This window comes from Microplitis demolitor, chromosome 4 (assembly GCF_026212275.2).
Source record: "Microplitis demolitor isolate Queensland-Clemson2020A chromosome 4, iyMicDemo2.1a, whole genome shotgun sequence".
Taxonomy (NCBI): domain Eukaryota; kingdom Metazoa; phylum Arthropoda; class Insecta; order Hymenoptera; family Braconidae; genus Microplitis; species Microplitis demolitor.
Genome location: NC_068548.1, coordinates 15092297 through 15107611, shown reverse-complemented (window position 1 = coordinate 15107611; position 15315 = coordinate 15092297). Strand labels below are relative to the sequence as shown.

The window sequence follows — 15315 nt, the reverse complement described above, 5'->3', positions numbered from 1 at the left end:
TTAAAAGTAAAAAAATTTTTTTTTTTTATAAATTTCATGTTTAGTTTTCCCAATGTGTTCCCATTTATTCCCCAATTCGGTAAGACCAACAGCTAGTTATTAATTTTGACGTTGGGTCATCCCAACAAGTTCCCAATTATTTCCCAATTGGACAAACCCATTGTCGAATCATTAATTTTAGCATTGGGTTTTCTCAACAGGTTCCCAATTATTTTTCAATCGGGTAAGCCCAACAGCAAATCATTAATTTTGACGTTGGGTCGCCCCATCAAGTTCCCAAAAATATTCCAATCGAGCAAACCCATTGTCGAGTCATTAATTTTAGCATTGGGTTAACTCAACATGTTCCCAATCCTATTCCAATTAGGTGAATTCAATCGCAATTTTTTATTTTAATATTGGGCTTACCCAATATGTTCCCAATCAAATTCTAATAGGGATAACCCTATTCGGCTTGTCCCATCAATACCCAATGGGCTCCCAATGTATGCTTGGGGATAATTTCTAGTCGGGTAGTAAAAAGTAGAATCTGTTATCGATAATTAGTACTATTATGTACTTAATGCAAAATAGTTTACTAATTTTTGTAGATTCCTAAAAACTACTATCAATTATTTCAAAAAGTAAGTAAATACTATTACTTTTAGTACTTATAATACATGACTTATTAATGAAAGTTAATTAATTTATGGCATAATCTATTAAAAAGTAATGATTGGTCAAATTAAGAATTGGTATCTTAAATACTGATTTTTCCAGCCGAAAAATGCAAAAGTTACTAACTTTTATTTTATAAATTCGATATCACTGATTAATTATTACCTTAAAATATCATTTATTCATCATTATAAATTTATTTACAATATACATAAATCGAATAAGTGGTAAATAATAAAATGAAAAATTAGTATACTAGATACTGATTTTTTGCTCATAAAAATACCGAAAATTTTTAACTCTTATTTTATAAATTCTATCCCATTAATCCCATTCGATCCCATTTTTCGGTTCCTCATTTTTTTAATTTTTCTATATTTATTTGAATAGTAATAACTGTACTAATTTATCGATTCTTTTTCATATTAATTTTAGTATACGAAATTACAAATTTTGCTCTGATATGTGTATCAAATTTTAATATAAATCATAGCCATTTTGTAATATATATTATGATTCTGGTTTGATATTAGTATCGAATATACTAATTTTAAGTCGAAAACAAACTACAATCTATTAAAATTTTGAGCATCATTTTTTTATGTATGATTGTCGACAAAGTAAAATATGTTACTAAATTATGTATTGTTTCTTGCATATAATATATTTTAGTTTATAATTATGAATAATCTTGTTGGATATATTTCTTGATAAATAACTATCCATGTAACAATTTCCATCACAAGCTGCTGGTCAATACAATAATCACAAGAATAATTTTATAGATATTACACGCTGAAGAAAAAGTGGTAGTACCTTCCGTCTTAACGAAGAAACTATTTCCATCGTTACATTTTAAAGATTCTCATTCTTTTATGTTAACTTTCCCTATCAGAGATGGTAAATATTCTTATCCAAAATAATAATTATTACTATCTCCGAAGGCAACAATTTACAAATTTTTCAGACATAAAAAATATCGTAATATGGTAATAATTCCCTATTGCAAGATAGTAATAGCCTTTTTTTCAGCATGTGTATATATATGTCTGAGATGATGTACACAAAATACTCATGTGACAGTTTTTTCCAATGATTGTGAGTGCCTTGCGGAAGACCCCTAGGTTACTACGCCTTTATGTAGGAGAGACTGGGACAAGTCGGCCCACCTCAGTCGCTAATTTTTTTTTTGTTTTTAAAATTTTTTGATGCTCCACCATACCCTGGGTTGCTCATATAGCTTTGAAACGTGGTAACTATATTAAACTAGTGAACTTATGACAGTTATAAAGAATTTAATAAGTTTTTTTTGGCAAATTTTTGAAGTGGTCCGTCGAGCCCTGGTCTCTCCTACCTAAGAATCTGTCACAAGATATTAATGCAAGATTCTAAGATAAGATTGTTATAGGACTTGCACATGAAATTACTTGCAGACACAAAAACATATCTTGTATCAGATCTGCTCAAGTATATATAGGCATAGATAACTATAGTGTACTGGTGACTAGGTTTGGGCAAGATTACTTAAGATTGTTATGTGGGTATTTTTGTTAGTTTAATTAGTGCAGTAGTTAAGTGAAATAGTATTTTTAACTTTCCGCTAAGAAAATTATTAATTTTCAAAAAATTCGAGGAGTTATTGGTTTCACCCCGATTTTCGAAAATTGTGTTTTCATCAGATGTCGACGTTTTAAGCTCCAAGTAAGCTATCCTGACTATTTTCAAAATGATGTCCAAATGTCTGTATGTATGTGTGTGTGTATGGATGTAAACTCAAATATCTTTTTAATGAACTGACCGATTAAAATGTTTGAGGTGGCAATCAAAAGAGTTTGTTGGCCGTCAACTTTTCTGAAAATTTCAAATCGATCGATCGAATAGACTCTAAGATATGGAAGAAAAATAAAAAAAAAATTTTTTTGCTTTTTTCAAATTATTCAGAAATGGCTCGATCAATCAATTTCAAAATCTAATCAGCACAAGAATTAAATAAAACGCGTCGATTGCCGCCTCAACCATCTCAATCGGTTAATTCCTTCCTAAGATATTGTGGAAGAAAGAAATGCTAAAAAACGGTCTTTCCGAAAACAATGGCATACAATAGTATAGTATTTTCGAGCTCGAAGAGTACTCACAACAATGTTTTGGGGCTGCCCCTCAGGGTCAACCGATAGCCAAATTTTGTAGTTAGTAATATACATCATGAAAATTTTTCCTATAATATTCCAGGACTTTTCTAAAAAATGTTAATTTTGGTTCTGTAATTTATGTAATTATACTTCAAATCTTGTTTGTATGGAAATTTTTTAATTGAAAAGTAATAAAATTTTACATGTTAAAAAATCAAATCCAAGTAAAGTTATTTAAATTGTAATATTTATTTGCCATAATTATATGTAGTAATTGTATATACGGCCGGTATAAAGGATATATGAGATAACTATGATTGTAACAAATGACATCTAACTGCAATATATGTAGAAAAAAAAATCAACTTATTAAATAAAATATTCAATGTAATTGTTTTTATACAAAAGAAATAAAAGAGTAATTTAATGTGTTTAATAATTTTAAATAAAAAAAAAAACAATATAATGTAACCATTAAAATTTTTTAATCGAATTCTATAATAATTTTATTAATGCGTATATTTCCTTATTTTTAAGTTCGCATTATTAATAATTAATAAATTTACTCATAATTAATTATTAATTAAATATATTTGCAATAAATAATTGAATTATTATGATATTTTATTAATAAAACTTTTCCATATCCGAAATTGTTAATTTTTGTCTTATTAATTATTTAAATCAGTTCAAAATTGATTTATTATTAAATAAATTACCTAGATTTTCAATTATAAACCCTTATTAATAATAATCCTACTGAGTTAGGTTGAGAGTATCTTTATTTGATATTGTAATAATTCTAACCCGGGAAAAATGATCAGATCTAATCAGACATGAACAGCCATGAGTATTCAGGCCTGATCAGACATGGAACATGATCATGCCTGACCAGGCCAAGTCAGGCATGATCAGGTATATTCATGTCTGTTCATGCCCATCCGGGTAAAAAAATTATAGGCAACAAATGGCCCTATATAATTATGTATAGCTATATACAATTATATATAATTATTTCTATAAAAAAAAAACTCGGGCTTGTGCAGAGTTCGAACCATGGACCTTGCACTCGAAAGTTTAACCTGCTACCCGTTGACCTGATTGACTTAATAAGTAAGTTTCGTATGAACTTCAAGTAATATAAAATTCTTATACGTGATAGATTCTTGGTCAACAAAATTTTATATCTAATTTATTAATTATTAATTTATAGTTATATGAAATTATATATAAATATAACTACGTTAATTATATCTAATTATAACTAAGTTGGTTATATTTAATTATAGCTAAGATTTTTAATTTAATCCCATATATCAGGCTGGATCAGACATGAACAGGTATGAACAGATATGATCAGACTTGAGCGCATTTAACGCTTCAGACACGAACAGATATGAACAGACATGAGCAGGCATGAATAGGCATGGACAGGTATAATAAAATATTTAACTCTTCAGACATGAATAGACATGAACAGACATGAGCAGATATGACCAGGCCTGATCGTGCCTGATTTCAGGCCTGAGCATACATGAACAGGCATAATCAGGTCTAATTTCATGCCTGATCATACATGAATAAGCATGATCAGATCTGATTAGTTTTTCCCGGAAATGTAGCATCGGAATCATTCGCATATGTGAGCATGGCTATAACTCTACCATTTACAAATGGGGAAAATTACTATGTCAAGAAATAATACGTCTACTCTCTAAACAAGAATAAGTGAAATAAGTGAATATTCACTTATTTGTGTCACTATCCTACATGGTGATGATTCTCTTGTTACATTGGAGAAAATACTATTTACTACTCTCAATAAGTTTTATAACATTTATTTGCGATTCACTGACGTATGTATATATACTAATATACATATAAACATTATATACATGTATGTGTATCTATACGTGAACTCGATTTGATCTTATCTCGAGCAATAAATCAGGATTTTAATTTCATCGTGATATAATGTTCTGGGTTATTTATGATGCTAATTTTTGTATTTTGTAATATTTCATATCATGTCATATTTGTTGTCTGGTGCCATATGTGCTAAAGAGGGGAAGTATAGCTTTATCTAGATCTTTTTGTTATCTTCAAGAAGTAGAAATGTTGTCTTCTCAAACATATTATTCGATGTATATCCGAAATATAATGAAAATAAACACATCCTGATATCCTTATAATATTATAAATGAGAATGTTTGTATGTTTGTCGGTCAATTACACCTAACCACCTGAAAGGGTTTCAATGAAATTCGGCATAGAGATATTTTTGTCATAGAAAAAGACATATGATACTTTTCATGACACTCTCAAGTTCCTCGAAGGGTTCAATTCGATACTTTTGTATAAAAATAAGCTTATGTATAATAAACATAACCATTTTTAAATAAAATTTTTTTTTAGAATAATAATCTACTGATTCAGATAAATTAACTGGGTAGTGTATAGGTACCTTCTCAAAAAATCCATTTAAAATTGTGAGAACCCATTGGGATCCATATAGGACAGTACGACTGTATGCAAGAAACCTTAAGAATTAATAGGGGAGGGTATGAATTTATATAATAATCCACGTAGAGAATTATGGGTTTTTGGATTTCCATATGGGAAATCCATATAGAAAATTGTGGCATGTGTGGATTTTAAGATAGGAACTCGGATATATGGAGTTTTTTTGTGAAAAATTAATACAAAAATCTGTGTTTTTGCATAAATAATTTCTATAGAATCTGGGATATGTGGATTTCTATGTCTATCGTCTATTGATACACGTATATAAATAAAAAAAGGCCTTTTGGCAGCCAAAATTGAAGTAGATTTCTTGGAAATTCTCAAGATAATAAAACAAAAAAATTGTAAAAATTTTAAGTGTAATGCCAAAAATTGAAGCTTACTGAATGCGCTTCAAAAATATTTTTAATGCTAATGCACTATGGGTTTCGATTTGAAGTTATTTAAAGATACGTATGCATATATTCAAACTTTCGGACCAATGATATTTCGGATCCTATTCAAAAAATTATGATAGATTATGGTTTTATTTCTTGAAAATTCTACCATACACGGAAAGATTAGAACCCGAGTGGTTACTGTTCTGCACCCGACTCAGTACGGTTCTAGAAAAAAATTAAAGAAAATTGAGTTAGCACCCGACTGAGTGATGGGCGCACACGACTCAGTCAGGTTCTGCACAGTAACCAGTGTGGTGCTGCAGCTGCACCCCAATCGGAGCACAGTAACCAGTCTGGTGCCGCACATGAATGGCTCGGATGCGCACATGAATGGCTCGTGTGCGCACACGAATGGCACGTGTGCGCACACGAATGAGTAGTGTTCTGCATACATAAATAAAAAATTAACTTGTCTTTAATAAGCTTGCACCGTATTTTTGTTACCTTAAATGAAAATACCTCGAAATACTTAATCTATTTCGTTGAGTTCTTCATATAATGCAAATATTACAGATATAAGGGCTTTAATGTGAGAAGCCCGTAATACGACATTTTTTTTTTTTTAAATTAAATGAGCGTTGTGAGGCGTGCACTTTTTTGGATAAAGGTTAGAAATAGATTGACGGATGAAGTAAAGAAAGGAGAATAATTAAATGTAATTGTGTTTTTATTAAAAAATAGTTTAATTTTTTTATTAACAAGCAAACAATAAATCATATTATTTTTCTTTTTAAATGTCAAATTCACACCCAGCGTTTCGGAATAAATAATTCATCAACTTCAACAACTTCACTCATAGTATCTAGAACGCATTAAAAAAAAAAAAAAAAAAAAGGGAAATAAAGAAAAAAGTAATTAAAAAATGTAAAATAATTTGCAGCCAATTTAATTACCAAAAAAAAAATTGGTATTGGAATTATATTGTTCTTAAGATTAATAACATAAATTAAAACTAAATGAAACAAAATAATCAACGATTGTTTAAACTATTTAAAAGATCATAAATTAAAATATGTTCGGTTCTATTTTTTGAGATTATATTAAAGTGAAATAATTTTGTGTTCGTGAAATACTTAATACTTAACCTCACAAAGTCAACACAGCATACCATACATAAACGACTATTAACAACATTTGTAATATGTATATACTTACCTAAATATTTATAAATCCAATCGGTATTGAACACTGAATGTAGATAAATATTAAATAATAATTAAGACGACTAAATTTACGTATTCTTTTCACACACACTTGCTAAGCATCTGAAAGAAATTTTACAATCTCAGACCATACTGACTCGCGTGCAGCACCCGAATGGTTACGGTGCGGAACCGTAACTATTCGTGTGCCACACATTAGTCAGTAGTGTGCTCGAAAATCTTCGGCTGAGAATTCTCAAGACATTACTTATTCGTGTGCTGCACCCGAGCCATTCATGTGCGGCACCAAACTGGTTACTGTGCTCCGATTGTGGTGCAGCACCACACTGGTTACTGTGCAGAACCTGACTGAGTCGTGTGCGCACATCACTCAGTCTGGTGCTAACTCAATTTTCTTTCATTTTTTTCTAGAACCGTACTGAGTCGGGTGCAGAACAGTAACCACTCGGGTTCTAATCTTTCCGTGCAGGAGCGCGAAATTCAAAATGTGTTTTTGAGTAATTAAGTATTGCATCTTTTATAATTTTTATAGTTCAAAAATACCCGCCATTATTTTATCAAATAATTGAATTAAGTTAAAAAAAAAAAATAAACCTTAATAACAATGAGAGAAATTAAATCTTTTATTCTTAATTTCGAAACAACTGTAGACATTGACAATATGCTTACAGATTTTTTTTTTTAAATACAAAGAAATTATAATTAATTTGTATCTATTATCAATCAGTATTTGGTTGATTTCAAATACAAATTTGTTAAATACTAATAAAAAATAATGATGGCTTACTTAAGTTCTAATAATTTTTAATGTTTATAAATGGTATATAATGTATGAGTTATCGAGTGCGTGAACTATTTTATAGTCACCCGACAAAATATAAAAATAAATAAGAAAAACATCAATAACATAATTAATTTTTAAAAAATATTTAAATAAATTCTTAGAAAAATTAGAGAATATCAAGTGCAATATGATAGAATCGAATCCGCCAGCGGACAAATCGATAAATAAAAAAAAAATACTAAGTAAAAAATAAGCGCTAATTAACACTTATTAATAAATAGAATAAATATTAATTGTTAAAATAATTGTGTGTTAGGGCTCGTATTCAAAATCAACGTGCAGAAGATATTTAGTTTTTACTTGAGCTGGGTTATAGACAATGTACTCATTGTATCTTAATTGAGTTATCTCCGGAGGTTTTGTTTGGTAAACTGCGCGCCCGTATCGAACTATCACTCCATCAGGAGTTGTAAAAGTATTTCTGGGATCTGGACCAATTCTACCTTTACCGAAAGTTGAATGATAGTTCTCTGGAAGTTGCACAATATACTCGGCTTGACATTTCTCATACATGGTTCCGAGAGCGACTTCGCAGAGTAGTAAAAGTCCAGTAGGATTTTGATTGGAAGTTTGACAATAATTAGCAGATTTTGAGACCATGTCAGCAAAGTAAATTCCTTTTCCAAACATGTAACCCTGAGCTGGAGCTTCTGGTGGTGCGACGCGCAACCCTTGAGACAGAATACCAGCAAAGTTTGTAGTACGCGATCCGTGCCAGAGTAGTCTTCTATTATGCAGCTTCGCAAAAGGTTGGTATCTCTGCTCCTCGTCCTTGCGCTTAATGACGAAGATTTGCTGTATTTTCAATTTATAAGAATTATGCGAACGTGCATGTGTATTATTCACGTACGAATTTATCAAATTAAACTCAGAACTATTTTTATCTAAAACATCAATCTCTGTATTGAGTTGAAAATAATATGAATCCAGAGGATTTATGTTGGCATCCTGTTGTATATTTATCAGCTTGTACGTTATCTCCATCTCCAGTAATGAATTAACCATATCACATTTCGCTTTTAGCAGTTTTAGTGAGTCCAGAACCGGGGGATCGTTTACTCCAAAAGAATGAGGAACCAATGTGTAAAATTGATTCGAAAGATCAATGAGTACTACAGAATTTTTTGCATCACTCTTGACGATTGAGAGCAATTTATTTAGCACAACATAAGCTTTTTCGAGTTGATTTTTAGATAGTGCTCCCAAAGGCAATCTATCAATATCGAGCTCGAACTCTTTCATCGTCTCTTTCATACGGGTGACATTAAAAATAAGTCGCATCAGCTCTTGAACTGGTTTTCGGAGAGCACTTGGTATCGCTGACTCAAAATTTAATTCTGAACCATTAATTTCTTCGGTATCAATCATATAATACATTCCCGGCTGTTTTACGAACTTGTTACGTTCATCCCATAAGTTGCCTGTTTTTTCTTTAAACAATTCTTTAAATTTTAAGATACAACCTTCTAGAGATAACCAGCAGGTTTTGGTATTTTTAGTTCTATCTACAGTCTCGCCAATGCGCCCCCAGGTGTAATAAAACCAGTAATTAACATATGAACTTGTAGTATCACTCTCCAATATCTGCATTCTAAAGAAGTCATTTTTCTTAATTTGGATGTCAGTGATTCCGAGTGTAACGCTGAATTTTTCGTCACCACATTGGTAAACGTGCGTAGAATTCCGGAGCCCAAAGTTGGGATCTACGACTCCACCGCCTTTTACTTGTAGTTTTATTGTTCCAGTCACTGGTTGTTTCTCAACCTGTGGACCTCGCACGACAGTTGTTAATTTTTTAATACAAGCGTTTACTCGAGGAGTGGGATCACTTCCCCAAGTACAGATGTTTTTCGTGACAATCAACGGGACCGCTGAAGTTTTATAGACTTTGGCTTCTTCAACAAAGTCCTCAGAGATAACCTGAATATTTAATTTCTTGGCATCTTCTATAGCTTTACCAGCTTTTTTAACTGTATCTTCACTGGAAATTACCGCTGTTACATTAACAGTAACTTTAGTGACACAGGAACCACCGAGTTGCAATATTTCAGTCTTCAGTGTGTCTTTGGTCTTTTTAGTTTTTCCGACCAGAACAAACTGCATTCCTCTGAGCGGCATAGGACCTCGATTAACTTTAGGACCATCAGCTTTCTGTTCTTTTTTAACGGGCACTCTTACTGGAACAGGCAAAGTTGGTGGGGCGATTGCACGTAAAATACGACGATCTACTTTAGGTATATACTCGAGTAAAAAATAATATTTGTCCTCATAAACCTCAGGGATTGAAAATTTACGTCTTTTCGGGTCGACCGTGACATTAACGCACTTGGTCCATTCGCTGATATCACCCAAACATTTATAGCCTAACCCAGGCTTGAATGTGAATTGTCCCGTACAAATAGAACACGGAAGCAGAGCTCCAAAGGCTAGACGATCGGCCAAAGCTTCAAACAGTTCAGTTCTATCAGTGGGAATAAATTGATTATTGAATTTCAACAATTCCGTGACATCATTTGCCTTCATCATCTTCACCTCATCGAGAACCTCAAAAAATTCTTCATTCTGTATCTTGATTTCTTCAGGACATTCAATATCTTTATTTACCACGGTGTTAGTTTTGACAGGAGCTGTCACTCTCTTCCTTCTCGGGGGCTGATTTTCTTTAATGTCCGGTAAAGTCTTTTTAATGAGGTCTCGATCCTTTTTCTGTAATTTGCTGTAACCACGAAGATTGCTTCCTTCCTTAAAGAAATCTAACTCGCACCGTAGCTTAGAAAAGCAATCAAAGTGATACCAATGGTAGGAACTTTTCTCTAGTACTTGGACACGCACATTATTTTTTAAAATGTAAACTTCACATCCAGCGCAGATTGACTTGTTTGATAGAGCATATTCAACTATATACGATTTTTTTTTATTATCATCAGTTTCCGGAAGTTTAATTTCTTTATTCGTATCGGAGGCCGTTCCACTTTCTTGTAAATAAAAAAAAAATAACTAACAATTAAATTAATGTCAAAATAATTATCAACATCTCCCCATGTAACAATTCCGATTAAAAGCTGCTGGCCAAGAAACTGATCATAAGAATCTTTCGATAGACAACATATGGACTTGCTCAAGATGACGTACACAAGCCAATCTTGGAGTAGTCTTGTACTATTGTTAACCATTAGATATCTACAACTTTATAGAGCTATCAATCTATCACAAAATATTAATGCAAGATTCTAAGACAAGATTGATGTATGACTTGCACATGATATTGGACAAAAGAACATTGAAGATGACTTGTTCAAGATGTGTTAGTAAAGTTACTTGCGAGTATCTTGAAAGAGTGTTACACCAGAAATTACTTGCAGACACTAATGCATACCTTGCGCCAAATCTGCACAAGAAGTGTGGTATTACACTAAAGTACCCGCGGGTACTAAGGCCTAAGTGACAGAAATGACATTTAAAATAATCGCCTCCGCTAAAGGCTACTCTAGTAGAAGGGTCTCGCTTAGAGATGTTACGACAAATTTATAGTCCCAATACCACGTTCCCTGTCTTCTACATTACTTGAGCCACTTAACTAAGAGGACCTTTTTGTTAAAGAATCAAACTTCCAAAAAAATCGTTATCTGTATTTTTACTGTAAATTTCATTATTCAGTCATTATCAAAGAAAATCCCGGATTATAAAAAAAAAAAAAAATGATTTTCAGAACCAATACGGGAAAAACAATGAAGGTCTGAGTAAAATTATTAACAAGCCTTTTGAAGAGTATTGAATTACCTACAAAATGCCGCACACGGCGATCCGACAACGTGAAATGCGGCTGAGCTATACAGAATCGAAAAAAAATCATAACTTTCCTATGTATTTTAAATGGAAAAACTTCCTAATCGAATGTAAAGTATTTAAAATTAAAATTAAGGGCTAAAACTTGTCGGGAAATTTTTTTCGATGTCTACAAAAATATTTTGAAGTGGGAATAAAACGAAAATAGTCGTTTTAAACGGACTACCCTAATATATATATTAGGGTGGCCCACAAAACCAACTATTTTTTTTTTTTTCGAGTCTCTTATGACAATTTATCGGCTTACGATGTTTTGAGAAGCCTCTCCAAAAATCAGCTCGATAAAAAATTTTCAAGAGGTCGGTCATGAATTTTGAAAATATCAAAAATGATTGAAATTCGGATTTGTTACTTCTAAATTTTTTCTTTCTCGTGGTAACAATAGTTTATATTTGTAAAATCATGTCTATTATGAAAATTTCAGCCCAAAATTTAAATATTTGAACGGCGCTTAAGAATTTTGAATATTAACTGATAATATATGACTAATACTTTGAATTAGTTTTTGTATTTTTTTATAACTCAATTATTGTAATGTCACTAAAATATAACTTTTGCATAATCAAAAATATACAGGACAGTCTTATACAATAAAATTTGGTAAGTTTTGAATAAGCGAAAAAAACCTAAAAATTGAATTAAAAAATAAAAAAGCATGTAAATAATTTATTATTTCTATTTCTCGGGTTATATTTCCATTCTTTGTGATGCAAATTGATGGTGAAAAAATCGAGAAACTTTATTATTAATATTCAAGGGTCGCTCGAAAACGTCCAAAAGACAGCACTCGGAAACATTCAAAATTCTTGAGCGAGGTTTAAATATTTAAATTTGGGGCTTATATTTTCGGCGTAGTCATGATTGCACAAATATAAACTATTGCTGTCACGAGAAAGAAAAAAAATTTGAAATAAAAATTCAAATTTCGATCATTTTTTATTTTTTCAAAATTCGCGAGCGACCTCTTGAATATTTTTCATCGAGCTGATTTTCGGAGAAGCTTCTTAAAATATTGTAAACCAACCAATTTTCACAAGAGACTCGAAAAAAAATAGTCGGTTTTTTTGGGCCACCCTAATGTATATGTATAACTTCTATCTCTGTCACTTTACCCCAGCATCTTATATAGTATGCCAATGGAGGGGATAAAGTGGCAGACAGAAGTGAGATAGATAGTGTGATACTTCTTAAGCAAACCTGCCGCAAGATATACGTTTGTGTCTGTAAGTAATTTCTGATGTAAGATTAACCCAAGTCACTGTACTAATGCACTTTGAGCAAAATATCTTCAATATTTTTGCACAATTTTTCAAATAGAACCTAACACCAAGGTTTTTTTCAAGTCTTGGACGAGCATTGCAATTTAAAACTTTGTACCATTGTCTGTAAGATCCATAGTTGTATAAAGATATAGACAACTACTGTGCTGGTGACCAGGCTTGGATAAGATTATAAAATTGTTATATAGGTCAATGTTTCTTTAATCATCTACACGGAGAAAAAAGTAATAGTAAAAATTACAATGGTATAATAAAATTTACTCAGATATGAAAAAATACATTCTGTATTGTAATTATTACTAAACGTTTAGTAAAGTTTACTAGTTAGTAATAATTACATAATAAGATATTAAAAATTACTATACGAAATGTATTTTTTGCTAACACGACTATATTTTTTTACTATCTGTATAGTAAATTCTACTATGTATAGATAAAATTGAAAGTTGGTGAAGGTAGCATATACAAATATGTATTACAAGTTCTGAAACTTTTGTCCAAAGGAGACATTGGGCCGTCAGACATAGAAATAGACAAAAAGCTAGATGAAGTTTTAAAAATTTTACATCATGGCTACTAGAAAGAGAACAAAAAACAATAAATAAATAAATAAATAATCTAACCAACAACAAGTAAGGAGTACAAGGATCAGCACGAGAACCAATGGATGTGAGCTGCCCAAGGCAATGGGACAACCATCTTCTTAAATCAAAATAATAATAAAGGCTTTTTTTTTTTAAGTTATTTGCGGCCTAATCAATACAAATAAAATAAAATATTATGTATGAGCTATGTATATTTATAATTTGCAAATAAACTTTTTAAAAAAAAAAAAAAAAAAAGCCGTCAGACATAAGAAAGGACTCGCGCGCGGGAGATCAGGGTTCGAATCTCGGTTGAAACAAGTGATTTTTTAAAAAACAAAAATCGACACCAACACCAGTACAGACGACATAAATAACAATAATAATCAAAATGATAGCAATAATAATAAAAAGTTGAAAGCTAATAAAAATTTTATTTCATTTTTGTTTTCATTCTAATATAGTAAAATTTACTAAACGGGATAGTAAAATTTATTAAACAGGGATAGTAAAATTGACTAAATATAACTAAAAATTAATATGCAATAGAGGAGATTTTCCATAATCAGTATATGGGAAATTACTAAACGACTTGTAAAATATGCTCATCAGATTATTAATTTTTCATATAAATCATAAGCGTTTCAAGATTTCAATCTAAATTTAGTAATTATTCTCATATTTTTTAGTAAAATTTACTATATTTTTTTCTCCGTATAAGTAATTATAGCAAAATAACTCAGGACTATAGCAACTAGATGCTAAATCACTATTGAAAATATACAAAATTTGAATTTACGATGAAAAATAAAATACACCAATAAAAAATGACCCTCATCCTTAAACAGTTTAATAATCAAAGTTTTAATTAATAACAATTTCATCTTACCAATTTTTTTTTTAATAAATTCTTGATCTTCCCATTTAATGTTGTCAAAATTATCTATATCAGTAATTGACTTCGGATAATTTTCATCAAAGAAACATTGACCATGAAACCACGATACAGTTTTAGTCCCAGCTGAACTTAGAGAACTCTGGTAAATAAATAAATGTAAATACATTTGTTACAAAACCATTAATTGCAATGAATTGAAGGTTAATCTCAAACATGGTTAGGAAAATGCATTTGCGTTCAACGGATGTGTAAAATAATTAACCAAGTGAAATAATTTAAAAAATGTAGTTATACCTTTTTAATTTTTCCGATTCGTAGTTCATTTTTTTTTATCTTTTCATAACATTTACAACAGACAGACTGTCCTGTCTTGGCATACTCGACTTTGTTCAATGGATCTGACATTTTTTTATAATCAATTAGTAATCTTGTCTCAACAGAAGATGAAGATCAATAATTAGTATAAAATTTAAATTAAACAGTTGGATAATTATAAAAAAGTTGGCCCATTGTGATGTGAATAAATAAAAGTATATAATGATTACTGCGAGTAAGACGCCATTGAATTCACTTGTATTTGCTATCTTCACTCCAATAGTGAGTCACCCAAAGTTCCAAGTTCGTTTCTGTCTTCAGTACAAAAAAAAAAAAAAAAAAAAAGAAATGTCGTTAAAAGTTGTCGACCAATCAATTCAAAGTTTTTATATTTGAATAACAATACTAGCGCTAATCATTACTTTTATTTTATAATATTAATTTATTTTTCTTTTAATATGAATTTTTTTTCAACTTACACTGAGAAGCAAATTTATTCGCCAGGAATAAAAACGCGTATTAGAATTTCTTTAGAAACTCTATTACATATTAATAAATATTGATTAGGGAGAAAAAAATATAGTAAATTTTACTAAAAAATATGAGAATAATTACTAAATTTGGATCCCTGATTAA

At 30.7% G+C, this 15315-nt stretch overlaps 1 protein-coding gene across 1 annotated transcript; it reads right to left on the bottom strand.

Annotated features, from left to right (window-relative positions):
* Positions 1-7651: 7651 nt before the first annotated feature.
* Positions 7652-14994, bottom strand: LOC103571379 (poly [ADP-ribose] polymerase). Its single transcript, XM_008549522.3, has 3 exons — positions 14659-14994; positions 14356-14503; positions 7652-10731 (listed from the first exon to the last, which is right to left on the bottom strand). The coding sequence occupies exons 1-3, from the start codon at positions 14767-14769 to the stop codon at positions 8009-8011; spliced, it is 2982 nt and encodes a 993-aa protein (XP_008547744.1). The 5' UTR covers positions 14770-14994; the 3' UTR covers positions 7652-8008.
* Positions 14995-15315: the final 321 nt, after the last annotated feature.